Source organism: Calliphora vicina, chromosome 2 (assembly GCF_958450345.1).
Source record: "Calliphora vicina chromosome 2, idCalVici1.1, whole genome shotgun sequence".
Lineage (NCBI taxonomy): Eukaryota > Metazoa > Arthropoda > Insecta > Diptera > Calliphoridae > Calliphora > Calliphora vicina.
This window is the reverse complement of record NC_088781.1, coordinates 103,503,612-103,525,251: the sequence shown is the minus strand read 5'-3', so window position 1 is coordinate 103,525,251 and position 21,640 is coordinate 103,503,612. Positions and strand designations below refer to the sequence as shown.

Sequence of the window (21,640 nt, the reverse complement as noted above, 5' to 3'; positions counted from 1 at the left end):
TATTGCATAAACTATTCACAATATAAATTAATAATTGTGTTTTTTATTCATTAGACAAAGTTTTATTAATTTATTAGACAAATTTTTAATTTAAAATTATGAAAAAATTTAGTTATTTGTTGGCATAATTAATATGACAAAATATAATCTAAAATTTAATTCAATTTAAAGTCTTGAAACATGTTCTCAAACGTTTATTGAGTAACGTCATTTATATCAGCAGCAAATATGGAAAAGCTCTAATACATTTTACAATGGTCGAATATTTTTTTAAAAAAAAATATATCAATAACCTAATAAATAAATAAACAAATTTCGCTTGTAGTTAACATTATAAATACATATTGTTAGTTTAGTGTGCAAACTTGCTAAATCCCTTTTCACAAATTCTGCAGCAGATACATGAAACATGTGCGTGGCGACTTATATTTCCATTTTTGAGACTTAGCACATATTCTATTATCTATTTGGTTTTTTAGTGGACTCAACACATTTTCTTATTCTTTATTTTTCTATTTTTAACTTAGTTATTTGATTTTAAGTCTCTATTGTCAAAAGACCAGATAATTACAAATTAGGTGGTAGGTACATATTTCATTAAAAAAATAAAATTTAATGATTAAAATAAGAAAATAAACAAGTTTGACGACATTATATATTTATTAACGGAGTTAAACTCAATAATATTAGACTGAGAAAATAATTTTGCAATTTTGACAAAATAAAATGGATTTGGAACGTTTGCATACTTTAGTAAGTATAACCAAAGAATATAAATCATATATTCTTTGGTATAACAATGCGGAGAAAAAAATAATTTGTTTACGCAGTGATTTTTACTTATTCTAGTTTTTTGTATTAAAATCTCAATTATTTTAAAAAGTGGACTTAGCACGTTTGCATACTAAGCTACCTAGTTATTTATCATTTATTGTTAATATTTCATTTTGAAATGAAGTGTATTTGAAATTCTTATTAATCGTACTATGTGTAGGCATCATAGTATGTATGAATACCGCTCACATATTATTGAATATACTTTCTGCCTAGAAACAAATTTTTTTTCTTGTATTTCCTCATAAAAGGTAAATATACTCATGCTAGTGTATAATATTTAGAACGTTTTCACTTTGTTTATTCATTCTTTGTTTATAGTTTTTGATACGTCATAAAAACTCATTGGTTTGTTTATATCTTGTTGTTGTTTACTATTCTAATCAGTGTGTGCATATGTATGTATATGGTGAATGTGTTTTTTTATACTTGTCATTACAATCATGAACTTGAAAATTTATAAATAAAAAATATTTACTAATACGGTATAAAAAAAATATAGCATGCTAGTAAATTGTTGAACATTCAGAGCTGTTATGGTATTAATTACTTAATTTGTTTTTATATCAATAACATTTTTTATTGATTCTAAATAACAAAGTTCATGACTATTTTCAGACTCAAATGATGATGGCCCTTCATTAAATTTCCAGGCTATCCCACGTCGATTCAAGTAAGTACATACCTAGTCGACCTAGTCTTCATGTAGGAAACTGCAACGCATAAACCTTGTTATTAAAATCAAGAGTGATAATAGTACTCAACCATAAAAATAAGTTCAATAACTTCTACAATATTTTTCGAACTAATGAAAATTCCTGACAAAATTTTTTTAAAAAAATTTTCAACAAGTTACATAAATTGATGGACAAAAGTCACCGCCATTTCCCTTTAGAATGTTTAAAGGACTACCACGTTATAAATATAATTGAAACACAAAATTTTATTTTTTCAACAAAAACAATAATTCATTTTAATTATACTTCTGTTAAAACAAGTCTTTTTAACTTAACCTAATTTACAAAAACGTAGCGTGGCGATCCTTTATACGTCCTAAAGGGGAAATGGCGGTGAATTTTGTCCACCAGTGTATGTACATAGAGTAGTCCACCAATTTACGATTTGAGTTTTAAATGGTACTTCACCAGTATCGATGTTGAGTTTTGTATGGTCTCCACCAGTGATTATATAAATTAAAAGACACGCGACGCGGTTGGTGCAAATGACATAGAACAGGAACTGTTATACAAAGCTCTGCATCACACACGTGTCAGAGCGAGACGCAAAATTGTCGAAGACAAAAAATTAAAACGGGCCTGACTGCCCTTAAAATATAACGACAATGACTCGCGAGTTGTTAGTCAACCCAGATTTACTTTGCGACCGATTCATTAACTAGATTCGATTTTGATACTATTGCAAATCTGCACAATCGGTTTTCAGGAAGCCGTCTAATCGATGCGGGAAAGATCAGCTCACTTGGGTCCGTAGGACCCTTTGTGTTCGGATGAGGTTGGATAAAAATTTAGTTTAGCATATGGCTTGTTAATGTCACAGTTTAATTACTGCCTAGAGGTCGTATCTGGTACTACGTTAGGCTTTATTGATTGTCTAAAGAGTATACTAAGAAAAATTGTTAGGTATGTTTTTGATTTTAAGCTGCGTGATCATGACCGTGTTTCAGAATATATTCCCATTTTTCTTCGTTGTAATTTTACAAACTACTTACATCTACGTATCCTCTTACATTTCTACAAGATTATGAAAACTGGCCTACCCAATTATCTTGTTGGTATATTTTCTTTTATTCGTTCTACTCGGAATATTCAAATTGAAGTACCTCGAATACATCATTCAATTTTCGAACATTCGTTTAAAATAAGGATCTGTCGTATTTGGAATCAATTGCCATCGGATCTTAAATTATTCTCATTTTCCATTTCTACATATAAATTAAAAGTTTTACAATATCTTTCTTCTGTTAATATTTGAAAATAATTATATTGTAATCTGGTTTTCAGGATTTATAAATTTGTTTTACTTTTCATTTAAGCAAAGTTTGTGTGGCTGGGGAGCCATTTGTACACTATTATATTTAGTTTTTATATTTTAAATTTGAATTAATGATGTTATTATTGTATAACATGGTTATTAATCTAACAATACATGTATAATTGGCCACGAAGGCTTTTATGTATTGAAATCAATAAAAATAAATAAAAAAAAAAAATTATTTAAAAAACTTAAATTTGTAACATTTGTTGATTATGGCTTGTCCATAAAGAGATACATACATGCAGTAAGTGACAATACAATGGAAACTTTTTTGAAAACTATATTCCGCAATTTCAGTTTTCAACAACATGACCTTTTACAAAATATATGTAAATGAATATTTCTAAGATAAATTCAAATATAAATGTAATTCACGGTTCCTTTTTACCATTGCGATATCACAACAACCATGCGTATTATGTATGTTGTTGCGATTAAGCGAAAGTTCGCATTTTCGCAAGGACAAAAAACGGTGACGTGAATTACCTTACAATAAAATTTAGCTTTTTTAGCGTTCAAGTTTAACAAAAATACTTTATAGAATGTGGTTATACTTCTTAGCAAAACAATGGAAACACAAATTTTTGTATGAAAACTGTCAGTTTAACTTTTGGTTAAAACATAACAATACATATGTATATTGTAATTTGTAAAAAATTTCAATAAATCTTATCGCGGTTATTGTCAGTATCGTACTAGATAAAATGCAACCTGTTTCTTTAATCTAGGGGTTTTCGATAGTGTAAAACGCCGACAAGAGTCCAAGTACACAAAAAAGACAGTCAAGTTTAGCGGTGGCAATATTACTCCACTAATTTGGAGATACCAGCACGGCAATGATACCAAACACACTTATAGGGATGTTATCGAGTGTAATGAAGTACATTAGTTTGGAGATTCCAATACGACAATGAATCCAAACACACTACTAGTGTTGTAACCGTGTGTAATGAAGTACGTGTCTGATTGAAATCGAAAACATATCCATTATAAACTATGTTATGTATACATCGCTGAGGAAAATATGTATGCCACTAGTTTGGAGATACCAGCACGACAATGACCCCAAACACACCTATATGGATGTAACCGAGTGTAATGAGTACATGTTTGGAGGAGCCAGCATAACTAACTTTTAGTCCGATTTATTGCTGTTAAAAATGCGCGTATAAAATACACCTGTATTTTATTTTATTTTTTTTTTTTTTTAATATTTTAGTTTACTACTTGACTATTTACTTTTATTTTTATTCATCAAAATCCAAATGCATTCCTATTCCCAAGAAATTACAGAAATTGAAACCTCTCAGATTTTTTATATTATTTACTATGGCTTTAATATTTATATTATTACTATTTAAATATTCTATTTATTTTGCACGAAAGTGAAAATAATCGCCTGTTCCAATTCGTAACGATTTGATTTTTATTCTTTCTTAACAAAAATTATATTTCTTTTTAAAAACAAAGCTTATGAAATAAATTAGTACCAAAAACAGTACGATCGCATTAATTTGTCCATCCCTCACATCACTAAAAACCGGCATGTTAACATTTACTGAGAGTCGACCAATAACAATGTAAACATAGAGAGTAAAAGAAAAAACTATTCTGTTATTAATCATTCACTAAGTTAACGCACTAAATTAATGTGCGGCTAGCAGAACATTCGCAGACACGTGTAGGAAAGTTATCAAGTGAACAAGTCCAAATTGTGCGTAGGAATTAAATTAAATAAATTTATTAAATAATTTAAAGTTTATTACACAATAATAATAAAAAATTGCATCAATATTGTTAATTTAAAAGAAACATACGCTTGATTATTAAAAACAAAATTGTTATTGAGTGGAAAATAATGAAATAAAAAAATAATGTGCTTTTTTTCTTATCAATTTTTTTTTTTCACATAGTGCAGTTGGAGATTGTTGGTATAAACAAAGATTATTTACAGCAAATATTTTGTTTTAATACCTCACTAAATCTCGGACCTCATCCTTGTCCTTCATCCCTTGCCTGTTAAATCGATTTGTCTGTAATAACGTTCATTTGCGTTAGCAGTTCGCCAAGTGATAACCCCCCAAGCAGAGGAAATCTATAAAAATATCAAAAGAAAACAACAACAATTATAGAAAACTGTAAGTATTTTTGTTGTGTGTGATTGTAGGCTGCATGTTGTTGTTATTGATCTCATTTCAACTGCTGATCGCCTTTCAGTAATTTTGATCATTTGAATTTTCAGTTTTCATTGACTTGGATCGGCAGTAGTGCGTGTTTTAGTGAAATAGAATCATGGCCATTTTACGTTTTTACTCTAAGGAAGCTTGGGAAGAAGCCCATCGTGTGAAGGTGTTGAAACAATTAAAAAGCGTGAGTATTATTTTATTATTTCATAGAAAAATTGCCGCGGATTTATGGGTTTTAGATGTTTTAAAAATGTTATAAAATAATCATCAAAGGTTATTATTTTGGTTTAAATCAATTGGAAATGCTGTTAATTGATCAACCTTTTAATAAAATTAGTATTTTCCCCAAATTCCGCAAACATGTTTAAAATCGCTTCGACCGCTGAAAAGAATTTATTTAATTTCAAAATGTAAACCTTTAATATGTTTAAAAAGTTAAAAAGTAATTTGTAATTAAAGTCCCTGAATTGTTAATTTTAGCAAGATTTAAGATTCAAATTCATTAAATATCGATTTGAAATCTACTAAGGTTATTATAGATCAATTCAAAAAAAAATTGTATTTAAATCATTTATGCTCAATTCTGTTTTATGGGATTGTTAACAAATTTATACCAGAGGTACATCTTTTTATTATTCCGAGGTATGGACCTCCAAACTTCGAATATTGGATATGTTGTATTTATGTTGTTTTTTTATGATTTAGTCAATATAGGTACATTGGATAGCATTTAAAAATAAAAATTTTGTTATCCCGATATTTGGAAAAATTTCTGTTTATTCAAAATATGTTAAATATGTACATATGTATGTATAATTTTATTCACAAGACTTCATTCTTTCATTTAAAGTATCATACGGACACATTTAAATTCTTATTCCCGAGTTATGGGTCACTAAAGAAAAATATTTTATACGAAGCCTGTGTTTGCTTTCAAACATAGACAATTTTTCTATCCAATGAAAAATATATGGGATATGAACAGAAAAAGCGTTTCAAGTTACAGATACCCATAACTCGCCGGCCGTTTACCATGGCACCAAGGTAAAAGGTGCCAATTTAAAATTGAAAAATCTCGAAAGTTGACTATTATTTAAATAACTATGTAAATTATTTCTTTTTTTTAGGCATTCCCCAATATTGAGACTCTTCAGGTCGAAAAATGTTATCATGTCGAGACGACAACCGCTATTGAGCCTAAAGCTAAGACCTTGTTAAAATGGTTGCTCAAACATCCACAAGGTGATGAAAGCAGTTTATATGAGAAAACTACCTTACCCGGTGAAAAGGAACAACTATTTTTAGTAGAGATTGGTCCACGTTTCAACTTTTCCACGGCCTTTTCCACCAACTGTGTCAACATTTGCCAAAATGTTGGTCTCACTCAAGTGACACGTGTAGAATCATCCGATCGTTATCTCATTGGCTACTCTGGCGAGAAACCAATTCTGGAACAGTTAGTTGATTCGCTAAGTGATCGCATGACTCAATGTTCTTATACCAAGGAAAATTTACCTGTAAATAGTTTCAATGAACAATTGCCACAATCTCAAGAGTCCTGGTACAAAGTGCCAATTTTGGAAGAAGGTCGCAAGGCTCTAGAAGAAGTTAATGCCAAACTTGGATTAGCATTCGGTGACTGGGATTTGGACTACTATACAGATATGTTTAAGAATGTACTTAAACGTAACCCCACCACCGTCGAGTTGTTCGATTGTGCTCAAAGTAATAGTGAACACTCTAGACATTGGTTCTTCCGTGGTAAAATGATTGTGGATGGTGTTGAACAGCCACAATCTTTAATACGCATGATTATGGATACCCAAAAGAATACTAATCCCAATAACACCATTCAATTTAGTGATAATAGTAGTGCCATACGTGGCTTTAAACATGTCACCATAAGACCTGAGGTATTCGATGGTCCGGGTATGGTTTCTTTGCAAACTGTAGATTCGGATTTGATATATACAGCAGAAACACATAACATGCCTACAGCTGTGGCGCCTTTCAGTGGTGCCACCACAGGTACTGGTGGACGTTTAAGGTAAGGCTTGCTAAATAAATTAACAAATCCAAATTAAACAAATCATTTTCTAACATATTTTATAGAGATGTTCAAGGTGTGGGTCGTGGTGGTATACCCATTGCCGGAACCGCTGGCTATTGTGTGGGTGCTTTGAATATACCAGGTTTCCCTCAACCCTATGAAAATGCCAATTATGAATATCCTTCTTCATTTGCCAAGCCTTTGAAGGTACTTATTGAAGCTAGTAATGGTGCCTCGGACTATGGCAACAAGTTCGGTGAACCTGTCATTACCGGTTTTGTTAACTCATATGGTTTGACTAATGCCCAGGAAGAACGTGATGAATATGTTAAGCCCATTATGTTTAGTGGTGGTATGGGCACTATGGAATCTACAATGCGTCAGAAAATTGATCCAAAACGAGGTATATTTTCAAATTAAAGTTATTATATTCTCTCAATTTATTTATCTGTAAATTCTATATACAACCTATGATAAACGTTTGTAGGCCCACGTTAAAAATCCTTTGAAATTAATTTTAAATTTCAGGCAATTTACTGGCTAAAATTGGTGGTCCAGTGTATCGTATTGGTGTGGGTGGCGGTGCTGCCAGTTCCGTGGAGGTGCAAGGTTCTAATGATTCTGCATTAGATTTTAATGCTGTACAACGTGGTGATGCTGAAATGGAAAATAAACTAAATCGTGTTGTCAGAGCTTGTGTAGAAATGGGAGATAATAATCCCATATTGGCCATACACGATCAAGTGAGTGGAAATTTTACTTCTATTAAATTGAATACTTAAATAATTTTTTTTTTATTTTTTCAGGGTGCTGGTGGTAACGGTAACGTTTTGAAAGAATTAGTAGAACCTGGCTTTGCGGGCGCTATTATTTTCTCCAAGGAATTCCAATTGGGTGATCCCACTATCAATGCTTTGGAATTGTGGGGTGCTGAGTATCAAGAAAACGATGCCATACTTTGTAAACCCGAAGATCGTGCCTTGTTGGAAAGAATTTGCGAAAGAGAACGTTGTCCCATTAGTTTTGTGGGTGTGGTAACGGGTGATGGTCGCGTTACTCTAGTCGAAAGTGCAGCTGATTTCGAAAAAGCCTTAACTGCCAACAACGATGCCGCGGCAATGGGACCTGTGCCTTTTGATTTGGAATTGAAACATGTTTTGGGAGACATGCCCAAGAGAGAATATCAATTGCAACGTTTGAACAATAATCTATTGCCTTTGACATTTGAAAGTAATTTGGATTATAACAAGAGTTTAGAGCGTGTCCTCAGCTTGGTGTCCGTGGGCAGTAAACGTTATTTAACCAACAAAGTTGATCGTTGTGTAACTGGCTTGATCGCTCAACAACAGTGTGTTGGTCCATTGCATACCCCTTTGGCTGATTTTGGTTTGGTCACAGTGTCTCACTTTAGCACAGAAGGTATTGCCACCTCAATTGGCACCCAACCTATTAAGGGTCTATTGGATGCTGGAGCAATGGCACGCATGAGTGTAGCTGAGGCTTTATCCAACTTGGTGTTTGTTAAAATCACCGAATTGGCTGATGTCAAGTGTTCGGGCAATTGGATGTGGGCTGCTAAGTTGCCCGGAGAGGGAGCTCGTATGTATGATGCTTGCGTGGAAATGTGTCAAATCATGAAAGAGCTTAGAATCGCTGTAGATGGTGGTAAAGATTCCTTGTCAATGGCTGCTAAAGTTGGTGGAGAAACTATTAAATCTCCTGGCACTTTGGTCATCTCTACTTATGCTCCTTGTCCGGATGTCAAAGTAAAAGTGACACCCGACCTCAAGGGTCCACTAAATGGCGCCGAAACTTCTTTGATTTGGGTGAACATTGAAAATAAATTCCGTCTGGGAGGCAGTGCTTTGGCCCAAGTTTTTAGCCAACAAGGCAATGAATGTCCAAATCTTAAACAAAGTGAGGTGTTAGTAAGAGCCTTCAACATTACCCAAAAACTGTTGGCTGAGGGCAAACTTTTGGCTGGCCATGACATCAGTGAAGGTGGCTTAATGGTGTGTGTTTTGGAAATGGCTTTAGCTGGTTTGGCTGGTCTTGAACTAGACCTGACCAGTGCCTTGGCCAAAATTTCCTTACAAGATGTGGACAATTCATGCAAAAATATGCCAGAATTGGCTGTTTTATACGCTGAAGAATGTGGTTGGATTTTGGAAGTTGCTACAACAAATGTTAAGGAAATTCTAAATACCTTTACCCAGGCTGGTGTGCCCAACCATTTAATTGGCTCTACCAAGTCATGTGGTTTGGACTCTACCATACACATTGCTTGCAATGGCAAAACTCTTTTGCAAAATTCCGTTAAATCTCTGTATAAACAATGGGAGCGTATTAGTTTTGAGTTGGAAAAATTACAAGCCAATGCTGACTGTGCCATAGAAGAGTTCAATACATTGGAATATCGTACTGGTCCCAAATATAACTGTACTGTAGATCTGAGTTCAGAATTGGTGTTGAAGCGTGCAGCCTGCTCTGTGCCCGTAGCTGTTTTGAGAGAAGAAGGTGTAAATAGTGATCGTGAGATGATGGCTTGTTTGCTAAAGGCCAATTTCGAGGTTCATGATGTTACTATGTCGGATTTGTTAAGTGGTAAGAAGATTTTGTGGTAAAATTTATTCAGTTTAAAAAGCTTAACTTATTTTTGTTATTATTTATTTTAGGTAAAACAACTTTAGATCGTTATCGTGGTCTAATTTTCCCTGGTGGTTTCAGTTATGCTGATACGCTGGGTTCTGCCAAGGGTTGGGCAGCCAATATTATGTTCAGCGAATTGCTGGTACCTCAATTCCAGGCTTTCAAGAAACGCCAAGATACCTTCTCTTTGGGTATTTGCAACGGCTGTCAATTGATGAGTTTAATTGGCTGGGTGGGAGCTTCTGCCGAGGAAAGCGATAAGCAAGTCATCAATCAACCAGATGTTGCTCTTTTACACAATAAATCCGAACGTTTTGAATGCCGCTGGGCCTCCTTACGCATTGCCGACAGCAAAGCCATGATGTTGAGTAAATTGTCTGGCTCAACATTGGGTTGCTGGGTGGCTCACGGTGAGGGTCGCTTCTCATTCCGCAACCAGGAAATTTTGGATAACTTGAAAACACAACAATGCGTAGCCGTACACTACGTGGATGACAATGGCAAGCCTACGGAAGTATATCCCATGAATCCCAATGGCAGTACTGAGGGCATTGCTGGTCTTTGTTCTCAGGATGGTCGCCATTTGGCTTTAATGCCACATCCCGAGCGTTGTTTTGCCACATACCAATGGCCATATCTATCGCCCGGTTTCAATTGCAAATCCCAAGCCAGTCCCTGGCAAATTATGTTCAACACTGCCTATGAATGGTGTACGGAATCTTTGTAATGAAATAATTTTTTATAAATACATATGTAAATTCCTTTAAAAAATATTTGCATTTATTTTCAACAACTAATGTTTAACTAATTGTTTATTATTAAAATAATCAACAAAAATAAATAAATTGTAATTACTTTTAACATTACAAAAGTCTTTCTTTGGGAATTTATTTAAATTAAATTTAAGCTGTTCTATATACAAAATACAAATAGAGATTTTTTTACCAACTCCTATATAATAAAAGTTAATACAAAAAGTCTTATCAATTTGATATTTGCAGCAGACATTTTAAATAATTTTGTTTAGCACCAGGTGCATTCATATATTTGGAATTCCAATCATGTTCGTTTATATGCACCACTTTGTAGCCCATCATTTCCAAATGTTTTATTTTCAAAGACTCAGGCCCTCTCAAAGCATCTAAATCGTTTTCACAAAACGAATCGAGTTTAAGTAATAGTATTGCAACTCTGTAATTGGAAATAATAAGAGAGAGATTATTTTTATAAATTATCAGCCCAATTATGAATAAAAAATTCCGCGGGAGTTTGTTTCCCGGGAGTTTTTTCTGATTGAAATTGAATAGGAAAAATGGGAAAAGGGAAAAAACTCCCGCGGAATTTTTATTCATAATTTTCAACATCAATTTGCAACACTTACTTTGTTATACGATCCAACATGGTAGTTTCAACGGGTGCCTTGATGGGATTTTTGTTTTTATCGAAATTTATAACAAAGTCAATCTGGAATAAATAAAATTTATAATTTGAGAGGAATTTTTAAATATTTATTGTAAAGCTAATGTTTGGTAACGGGGTGATGGGAAGGAAAATTAAATTTTTGTTCGGTATCAAAATAATATTCAATAGCTCTTTTTTCACCCCACAGTACTTAAATTAAATTTTTCACTTATATATATGGGGGATTTCATGTCAAGTGAACCAACTTTTTAAATCGATGTCTTCCCATGTTCTATTGGATAGTACAAAATTCAGACACAATTTTTCAACAAGATCGGTCGAGAAATCTCTGACTTATTACCTATTGCTCTTAGCAAAATGTGTCCCAAATAGTTTAGATAGCTAATTCTTCAATCTTTCGAAAAAAAATAAAAAAATGTTTAATTTTTTTTCCAAAATCAAAATTTTTTTTCAAAATATGCCCTTTTTTCTTAGTTTAGATTTTGCAAAAAAAAATACATTATGTTATTACCGTGTGCGTGGAAACTCCTATATAAAGTAAATAGTTATTTTCGAATATCTGGAGAACCATTATAATTAGAGTCTTAAAACTTTGTATAAATTACGGGATTAGAACAATGAAAAATAAGAACAATGTGAACAATTATACGAATTTAACCAAAATTTTAAATTTCGATATAAAATAATGAATTTGAATTAAATCGGTCGTTAAATGTGTCCGATATTTTGAAAAAATTAATTTTCAAATTACCAATGTAAGCATATTTGTTGGCTGGGGTAAACGGAGCGTTAGAAATGTATTGAAATATTCGGAATTGGACGACGAAACAAATTGGCGAACGTTTAAAAATTGCACATGTCTTAGATATCCTACAACACTGCTTCTGAGAGATCCTTGTTTCGCCCATTTCCAAAATATGTGGATGTGATTTATATGTATTCTGATATAGATAATGCTGATTTCGAGCATTTGTATACTAAAAGTTAATCCTTACCTGATAACCATATGGTGTTGTATGATTGCATCTTATATATGATTCATTTTTAAGTAAAGCTGTTAATAAACTTTTCACATCGCGACTAAAACGAGTTTCCATTGGGGCTTCTGTAAAGATAACAAAATAATTGAAATACAATAGAAACCCTATGATATTGATGTTGAAGTATTCATCATACTTTTACTAATTTGAGCTTCAATGAAATTTTGTTGAAACCAGGGAACATTAGCTTCTGGGAAATCTAAGCAAACACTACGATTCAATTTCATTACAATATTAAGTACACGTTCGGGATAAGTAGCCTGGAAAAAAGTATTTTAAAAATAAATATTTTTATTGAAATCTTAAATTATGTTTAAAATAATTTATTTACCTTAGAATAGCACATTTGTATTTCTTCTTCGACACGCTGGATAAATTTAACACAGAATACTTTATTGATAAGTTCTTCAGGTATAGTCTTGTAAAAACATAAAGCTAAACAGGATTGAACTAACGCCAAACCACTCATATAATTAAAATCTCTGTAAGAAAAATGATTACACAATAATTATATTACAATTTGTTTCCATTCAAATTACTCTTCTCTACACACCTTAGTAATATTGCACCGGCATAATGCAGTGCATCATAGGACTTCGGCGTATAACCTAAATTATAGGTACAAGTCAATACTTTTTCCACTGTTTCACCCACCACATGTTCATGATTATTCTCCAGGTATGTGAACATATTATCTAGTATTTCAGGCACCAAATAATTGGTGGCCATGAAATTATAGGCCATATCTTTGATGATACGTGAATTTAAGTCTTGACATTGTATTTCTTTGTACTTTTGCAGGGTTTTGTGATAAATTATACTATTTTTTAAGCCTGAAATTAAGTAAGAAAATGGTATTTTAAAAGCTTTTCAAAATGTTTTTAAAAATGTAAACTTACTTCTTCGATTACTTAAAGTACGCACTAACATATTTAAATCGGTTACTGTTAGTTGTTCATCATTTAAATGCTTTTCTATGCTGGCGGTTAAGACACTATCAATGGTAGACAATTGCATGCCCACCAATTGTGGCACTTGATAACGATATCTATATAAGAAATGAGTTATGTTAAAATTATGATTATGGGCCAATAGTGCTAAAATTGGTCGAATCGTACACTTAAAGATAAATATAAAAAATAAATTTGGTTAAATAATGTTGGTAAACAAATTTGGAAAAATATGTGACAAAATCGAGGTAGTAGCAATCTAAGTTGGACTAAGCGGATATGTTGATGTATCAATCATGTGTGTAAGTTATTTGATGGCTTCGGAAAGTTGATTTCAACAGACAGACGGACATGTAAATGTGTTTTCTGCAAAAATCCTTTTTTACTACACCATTTCCAATTGTATTTATTCAATTTGAAAATTCTGAAATACAATTGCAAATTTCTGAAATACAATTAGAAATTTCTGAAATATAAATGGAAATTTCTGAAATATAATTGGAAAATTCTGAAATATAATTTGAATATTCTGAAATATAATTGGAAATTTCTGAAATTCAATTGGAATTTTCTGAAATATAATTAGAAATTTCTGAAATATAATTAGAAATTTCTGAAATACAATTGGAAATGGTGTAGTTATTGTTTTTTTTTGGAAAACCCAAATAAAATTACCTCATTTCAAGTGAAATCTGTAGACCACGGCTGATAAGAAAACAATCTGTTGGCGTAAATTGATCCCCCATTGAGATAATTTTCGACAGCAAAATATTTGGATATTTTTTCCAACTGTACGGTGTATGACCATAAGCCAAAACAAATGAGGCCAAACGAGCAAATTTCTGTGGTATTCTGCCAGCCAAATCATGTTCTATAAATCTCATGCACAATTGACTTAGTTTCTTCTCCAGCACCATGTGTCTATAGGTGCCGCCCAGATTATTATTGAAATTCATATAACGATGACAATGACGCAAGAAACGTAAATGAGTTTCGTCTTCGGATGTAGTTTCTAACTCTGCCACAACGCCATTCCAGTAGGCATTGCAAATTTTATTATCGGATATTTTCAAACCTCTCAAAGTAGAAAAGAGATTGCCGGTAGAATTATGGGACTGCCAACTTTCCGGTGATGATATTATAGCTTTGAAGGCATTAATTAAAGACTCTCTACGTTGAGGCTGGGCAAATGGTACAAAACAAGCCAAATTTTCGGCGGTCATTTGATGACTTAACAACTCCTCAATGGCTTCGGCTAATGGTTCATTTAAAGCAGCCGGTTCCATGTGATATTGATATATGCGGCAAACATTTTTCAAATCGTTACCATCTAATTGTTTAATACAGGTTTCCATAGTAAGCAGAAGATTTCTTATCAAAGCAACATGTTTATGTGACCACACAGCCATATTAAGCAGATTTAAAATTTTAATAACCGTTTTTGGTGTAGCACTTGAAATTTTTCCCGCGGCAATTAAATCCGAAACTTTGCTCTTGTATAGCTCAACCATTTCATCGTTAATTAGAATTTGCAATTTGAACATGCATATGGCAATCATGCGAGCCTCTTCTTCACTCTTGCACATTGCAATGTGATGCTGCAAATGTCTCATAAAGTTGACACACAGCATGGGCGTAAAGAAATCTCTACCAGTAGTGATGCCCACCACTAAGCGTGATAATGCCGGCAGTCCAATTATTTCTTCGGCACTTTCAACTTCATTTAGGGCATTCATTAACAGCTGCTGCATTACTGGTTCACTATTTTCCACACCCATTTTACGTAAATACAAATAACAGGTGGTCATTTCATTTGTATTTAATTTAGGAACATTTTCGTTAAGTAGTGGTAAAAGATATTCCATAAAGTTTTGTTCGATTGGTTGAGGATTTGCATAATTATTTTGTCTATTAGACATCCATAGTAAAATTACGGATTGGACTATATGTTCTTTGTGCAAATGGGATTTTTCAGTCTCCAAGATATTTTGTAGCTGTAAGGAAAATATTAAAAAGTTTATAAATAAGAGGAAGCTATTTTTACCATATTGCATATCTGTAATAATCTGTGGTAAACGTTTTCACTATCATATCCTTCTCTGGTTTATTCGTTAATGTCTTTTTTAAAAAAAATTGTGAATACATATATTATTATTTTAAATATTTGGATACTTCGTTGTTAATTAATGTCAATAAATTTTTAAAAGTAAAACTCACATCAAATTATAAAATTTTCTGTCGAGAATACCTCTAATATACAGCATTCTAACATTCTGTTAGATGTTTAACAGAGTTATGTTTTTTTTAAACATTATTAGTAAAAAACACTATGTGCATAGAGAATTACACATAGATATGTCTGATACAAAAACAAAATACATTAACTAACATGTATTTTGTTGTTGCCAGAGATAGGTTTTTGACAACAGACTTAGGTTTTTGACAATTACGTCTCGTCTCTATGTTACCCTATGACTATGTGGATAGCAAAAACAAAATTTCAAACATTTTCAAAATTTGTTTCTGTTTCAAATTATGAAAGGCAAATCAAAGCCTGAATTTTGGTGCGGTTGTTCTGTTACCCCCTGTCTATACTTGACAAATATTTATCATAATTATCAAGACAAAAGCACTAACAATTTTGTCATAACGAAGCAATAATACTAATAAATGGATACTATACCTAATAATTTTTTATCTTGTCAACCATTTTGAATTTTATCATGATCAAAATTTATCTGGTATAGACAGGGGGTTAAGAATTTGTATATAAACAAAAATAAATTTTTAAAATGTTTGAAATTTTGTTTGGAGACGTGATTTACAAAATTAGGGCCTATGTTTTAGGAACTTTTAAGTAATTTTTTTAATAATTTATTTAATTATGTATTAAATAATTTGGCAATTACTTTCGGCCTCTTTTTCTGTAGTAATAAAATGATTGTCAAAACAAGTATAGACAAAATATTAAAAATTGCAAAAAAATTAATAATTTTGTTAAACAAACATGTTGAATGAATGATGTCTAATAAGAAATCTGCATATCAATATCCTCATGCTCTTAGAAGTAACATTTATTTATATTAAAATGAGAATATTATAAGCCAAATCCTCATATGACTAATTACACTTTAAATTTCAATAACACTTTTCTTACCTCCTCAATACTTCCACATGCGTTCAACTTTTTTATTATATCATCTGCTTCGGTGTACAACAGTTGCTTTAAATTAAAATTTTGAGTATATGAATCCACATCTTCCGAGCCATTTAAAGTCGCTTCTTCTTCTGCATCTGACAAAATCAACTGTTTACCTAGTTTCCCTGACCGCGTTGTGTCATCACTATATAATCTTTTATCACTCCATGATGACACACATGAAGGATTCCTGAAGAATTTTCCAGTAGTTGTTGCTGTATATTGTCTAATACTATGGTCGGTGGTTACACTTGCACTGTTTATTAAACTGGCCGTTAATAATTGCAATTGTTGTTTTTGCCATAAACCCACAAATATTTTGTATTGTTGTTTTGCCAATAATGATGTATACATGTTCCTAATTATCTCTTTAATTCAGTAATTGTTAAAAAATTTGCAATAAATAATTGCGCTTTAATATATCCACATTTTTTGCCTACTTTTAGTTTTTTTTTGGCTTTATTTACGAAAACAATGATCAGCTGGGAAAAACATATGACATTAGTGTAAGATGCTGCCAGATGCTTAATAAAATATTACAGTGGGCTATAGGCAGAAATCGAAGTTCAGTTTTTATAGCATTAACAAAAGTTTGTTTTCAGAAGAATATGGTATAAATCAAGATCGGCGAAACAGCTTGCATTTTATTATTTTTTTTGGTGTTGATAGCCCTTATTTTTCCCTATTTGATATTTAGAAAATGTGATTTTAGCGATTTTGGTGTTCAATACACCTCAGAGTTTTAAGTCTCTTCGGCAATACCGAAAATATGAATATTAACAGAAAAAAATTATGAAATTATATACTTTTACTGGTATCTTGATTTGTTCCGGGTAATTATATTGCTGATTACTTGGCTAAAAGAGGCAGATTCTCCTCTATTTTCTATCTTCTTTGCGACCTTCAACTTATACTTCCAACTTCTAATTTAACATACAAAGGGAACATTAATGAACCCAAGTGAGCTATGCAAATCTCCGTTTAGGAGATTAAAAAATTTGTTAAAACAATCCAAACTAATTTTATTTTCTTATGTAAAAATACAAATAAAGCAAACAATAAAAGTGAAGAAAATATAAAAATTTGTAAAGTACTAATACATAGTATTGTCGTCTGTAAATACCTTAACAAGAATCTGCAATATACATAAATTGGTCTTACTTCCCATTTGATTCTCAAGTCATCACATGAATCTGTTTTTATTTTAACTAACGGTTAATTTTGTATCAAAAACTGCATGTGGCAACACCAGCCACGACACCAATCTTTCATTATTTACCTCTTATTATACGTAAATAAACACAGCGTTGCAAAGAAAAGGTACTAAATTCTAATTAAAATTCATAACACGAAGAACATCTCTGTACTCAATTGTTTATCAGTCAAAGATAAAAAAAAGAAAAAAACAAAGTGAAAACTTTTAGAAAATTTAATTTTTAACAAAAGAAATGGACAATAAAGAAGGCATTGATGGTACTAACAATTTGGTAGACAAAGTAATTTCAAAAAATGCTAGCACAAATTCATTGGACACTGATTCCAAGTCCAGTTCGATTGGCTCGAAACATGGTGCGGAAATGGGCACAGCCAAAGACACACCCTTTACCTATTTAGAGGGTGAAGAAGATCAAGATCAGAAAAATGATGTTACCTATGTGTGTCCCTATAGAGGACCAGCTTATGGAGCTTTAACTATTACGAATTATCGTTTATATTTCCGTTCTTTACCTTTACGTGATCACGAGCCACCAGTAGTTGTGGATGTACCATTGGGAGTTATAGCCAGAGTGGAAAAGATTGGTGGTGCCACATCGAGAGGTGAAAATTCGTATGGTATTGAGATATTCTGCAAAGATATGAGAAATTTACGTTTTGCCCACAAGCAACAAAATCATTCCCGGAGAACAGTATTTGAAAAGTTGCAATCGTATGCTTTTCCTTTGTCCTACAGTGGACGTTTATTTGCTTTTGCTCATGCTGCAGCTGTAGGCAGTACACCACCAAGCGAAAATGGTTGGGCGGTATATGAGCCTTTGGCGGAGTTGAGACGATTGGGAGTGCCCAACGATATGTGGAGGGCCACTAAGATTAATGAAACTTATGGCGTGTGCGACAGTTACCCCGCAGTATGGGCTGTGCCAAAACAAGCTTCTGATGATTTCTTACGTAGAGTGGCACAATTTCGCTCCAGATGCCGTTTGCCGGTACTGTCCTGGATGCATCCTAGATCCCAGGCTACTATAACAAGATGCTCCCAACCCTTGGTTGGTGTAGGCGGCAAGCGCAGCGCCGATGATGAACAATATTTGAACTACATAATGGAAGCTAATGCCCAGTCTGATAAATTGGCCATTATGGATGCCCGCCCCAGTGCAAATGCTATTGCTAACAAAGCCAAGGGTGGTGGCTATGAATCCGAGGAGGCCTATAAGAATGTGGAAATACATTTCCTGGACATACACAATATTCATGTAATGCGTGAGAGTCTACGTAAGGTAAAGGAAGTTTGTTATCCCACTATCGATGACTCGAAATGGTTGTCTTCCATTGATAACAGTCTGTGGTTGAAGCACATTAAATGTATTTTAGCAGGAGCTGTACGTATTGTCGATAAAGTGGAAACTATGAGCACTTCCGTGGTGGTTCATTGTTCCGATGGCTGGGATCGTACCGCACAATTGACGGCATTGGCAATGTTGTTATTAGATCCTTATTATCGTACACTTAGAGGTTTTGAGGTGCTTATAGAAAAAGAGTGGCTATCATTTGGTCATAAGTTCCAACAGCGCATTGGTCATGGCGATAATCGTCATTCGGATGCAGATCGTTCTCCTGTTTTTCTACAATTTATTGACTGTGTATGGCAGGTGTCGCAACAATATCCCAATGCTTTCGAATTCAATGAACATTTTCTAATAACCATTATCGATCATTTGTACTCTTGCCGTTTCGGCACTTTCCTATGCAATACAGAGGCCGATAGGATACAAGAAGGTAATTGATAAATAATTAATTGTAATTTTATACTTAAAATACAGCTGGTAACTTTTCAGATCTCAAACACAAAACCGTTTCATTGTGGACCTACATCAACTCTTCTTTGGATCAATATTTAAACCCCCTATATCCCTCTTTCACCCAGGGAGCTCAGACTATATTGCGTCCCATTGCTAGTATGCGCATTGTTAAAATATGGAAGGGATTGTATTGTCGTTGGAATCCCAGCATGAGACCACAAAATAAAATTTACAATCGCACTCGCGAGCTGTTGGCCTTACAAGATCAGCTGGTTAAACAAGTTAGTGAGAAACGCTTGAAGGCCAATATGCGTCAAACTATTCAGGCTTCCACACGTTTGGCTTCACCAATGCATTAAGGGAATTTCGCTTTTTAAACAGTAATTATTTTCTTACTTTTACATACGATTACATATACAAATATACATACATAACTAATTTATAAAGGTTTTATTTCAATTACATAATTCATATTTTATTTAACCTTGTTTATGTGGTTAGAAATCTCAAATATAATGGATTTATATAATAAATATTTACTACTTTAATATTACACATTGTTATTCTAAATAAATAAAAATGACTTTGATTTAATAGATTTCAAAATGCAGTGCAGCGTAGTGCGTTATGTTTCTTGACCAAATAATCTGAATTTAAAATATTTACCATATTAGAAAAAATGACAATTTCCCCTATTTATTTATGAAAAACGGGATTTGGAAATCCACGGGATTCCCCGTTTGGCATCTCTAGTGATCACAGATAGAGCTCCTTTTCGTGATTAAACGCTTATTGGCCAAGTTATTAGCAAATTTAGATATTTTGAGTTTTTATATAAAAAATCGATTTTTTGTCAGAAATATGAGTGGTCACAGATCGAGCTCCTTTTCTTGATTAAACGCTTATTGGCCAAGTTATTAGCGAACTTAGATATTGTGAGTTTTTGTATAAAATATCGATTTTTGATTAAACACTTATTGGCCAAGTTATTAGCGAATTTAGATATTTTGAGTTTTTATATAAAAAATCGATTTTTTTGTCAGAAATATGAGTGATCACAGATCGAGCTCTTTTTCTTGATTAAACTCTTATTGGCCAAGTTTTTAGCGATGTCTTCCGATCAGGAAATCTAACTTTTTTTCCAAAAAAAGGGCCCCAAAAAAAAAGGGTCCATTCCTTTAAGATGGTTTTAGTCGCTTAGTGGGATCCGAGTGGGATATATATCAAAATAAATGTTTTGTAACTCAAGATATACAATTTTTGATTCTTTTGGCAAAATCAAAAACATTTTTGACTTTTTTTTCCAAAATGGGCCCTTTTTTTATTTTTATTTTTTGCTCAAAAGAAAGCTTAGGTATTTTCCTTTATGAGCTTTTTGGTCTCGTAGTGGGATTCGAGTAGGATATACATATATCAGAAAATTTTGTTTTTGAGCACATGAATATTTGATTCAATTATGAAATAATAGATATCAGTTCAATATGTGATAAATATTTGAATTGAAACAGTTTAGGAAATAGTTTTTTCTGTGTTTGTAATCATTAAATTTCATGCATACTTCAATTTCAAGAAACAGCTAGAAGATAGCACTGTATATGTAAATAGTAGCAGCGGGTTGCAGTCAGTCAGTTTATCCTAGGCGCTGCACAGTGTCAGATTTGTGTAATCTAGAGGGACTAAAGTTTGAATTTTAAAAATGGGTAAAGATAATTCAATGATTTTTGAAACTCAGGTTTCCTACGAATTGATATATTTTTTGAGAAAAATTTGAGGTGGACGTGGCAATATTACGTCTACCTCCCATACAAATGTTAAAATTTTAATATTTATACCATACACCACCATGGTGGGGAAGGTATAGTGGATTATGTATGCTGATGTTTGTAATGTAAAAAAAGTATTGTCCCAACATCCACCTTAGAGTATACCAATCTGCTCAGGATCACTTTCTGAATGTATTTAGCGATGTCCGTCCGTCCGTCTGTCCGTCCATATAAACCTTGTAATTAAACAACAGGTCGCAATTTCAAAGATAATTCGACAAAATTTGGTACAAGCTTTTACATTGCCCCAAAGAATCTGTTCATTATTTCTCCTAGCCACCATACGATTGCCCTATCTGAAAATAGTTAAATTCAGCACAAATAAGCCAAACTCGCACCATCAAAATTTGTGACGATCGGTTCATAATTAGTCATAGCATAAATTTCTTAAAAATATTGGTATTGCAATAAAATT

General features: G+C 32.7%; 3 protein-coding genes across 4 annotated transcripts; 2 read left to right on the top strand and 1 right to left on the bottom strand.

Moving 5' to 3' along the window:
- Positions 1-4,807: 4,807 nt before the first annotated feature.
- Pfas (phosphoribosylformylglycinamidine synthase) lies at positions 4,808-10,645 on the top strand. Of its 2 annotated transcripts, XM_065501606.1 has the most exons (7): positions 4,808-5,027; positions 5,132-5,259; positions 6,203-7,122; positions 7,188-7,528; positions 7,654-7,868; positions 7,932-9,729; positions 9,801-10,645. In XM_065501606.1, exons 2-7 carry the CDS (start codon positions 5,182-5,184, stop codon positions 10,499-10,501), a joined length of 4,053 nt encoding a protein of 1,350 aa, XP_065357678.1. In that variant the 5' UTR covers positions 4,808-5,027; positions 5,132-5,181; the 3' UTR covers positions 10,502-10,645. The 2 variants fall into 2 exon arrangements, with proteins under 2 accessions (XP_065357678.1, XP_065357679.1); XM_065501607.1 differs by lacking the exon at positions 4,808-5,027 and having other exon boundaries at positions 5,113-5,259.
- LOC135951871 (FAST kinase domain-containing protein 1, mitochondrial) lies at positions 10,533-16,839 on the bottom strand. The gene is made up of 9 exons (XM_065501609.1): positions 16,344-16,839; positions 13,862-15,180; positions 13,136-13,284; positions 12,790-13,069; positions 12,568-12,718; positions 12,373-12,496; positions 12,192-12,301; positions 11,156-11,238; positions 10,533-10,965 (listed from the first exon to the last, which is right to left on the bottom strand). Exons 1-9 carry the CDS (start codon positions 16,737-16,739, stop codon positions 10,758-10,760), a joined length of 2,820 nt encoding a protein of 939 aa, XP_065357681.1. The 5' UTR covers positions 16,740-16,839; the 3' UTR covers positions 10,533-10,757.
- Positions 16,840-17,762: 923 nt separating this feature from the next.
- mtm (myotubularin) lies at positions 17,763-19,982 on the top strand. The gene is made up of 2 exons (XM_065499661.1): positions 17,763-19,379; positions 19,439-19,982. Exons 1-2 carry the CDS (start codon positions 17,834-17,836, stop codon positions 19,759-19,761), a joined length of 1,869 nt encoding a protein of 622 aa, XP_065355733.1. The 5' UTR covers positions 17,763-17,833; the 3' UTR covers positions 19,762-19,982.
- Positions 19,983-21,640: the final 1,658 nt, after the last annotated feature.

Bases quoted from the DNA above. Each gene is read 5' to 3' on its own strand.
- Pfas (XM_065501606.1), top strand. From the start codon at position 5,182: ATGGCCATTTTACGTTTTTACTCTAAGGAAGCTTGGGAAGAAGCCCAT. The intron at 7,529-7,653 runs GTATATTTTCAA...TTTAAATTTCAG, and splicing joins GAAAATTGATCCAAAACGAG to GCAATTTACTGGCTAAAATT. The intron at 9,730-9,800 runs GTAAGAAGATTT...TATTTATTTTAG, and splicing joins TATGTCGGATTTGTTAAGTG to GTAAAACAACTTTAGATCGT.
- LOC135951871 (XM_065501609.1), bottom strand. From the start codon at position 16,739: ATGTATACATCATTATTGGCAAAACAACAATACAAAATATTTGTGGGT. The intron at 13,070-13,135 runs GTAAGTTTACAT...ACTTAATTTCAG, and splicing joins TACTTTAAGTAATCGAAGAA to GCTTAAAAAATAGTATAATT. The intron at 10,966-11,155 runs GTAAGTGTTGCA...TTCCAATTACAG, and splicing joins ATGTTGGATCGTATAACAAA to AGTTGCAATACTATTACTTA.
- mtm (XM_065499661.1), top strand. From the start codon at position 17,834: ATGGACAATAAAGAAGGCATTGATGGTACTAACAATTTGGTAGACAAA. The intron at 19,380-19,438 runs GTAATTGATAAA...GTAACTTTTCAG, and splicing joins GGCCGATAGGATACAAGAAG to ATCTCAAACACAAAACCGTT.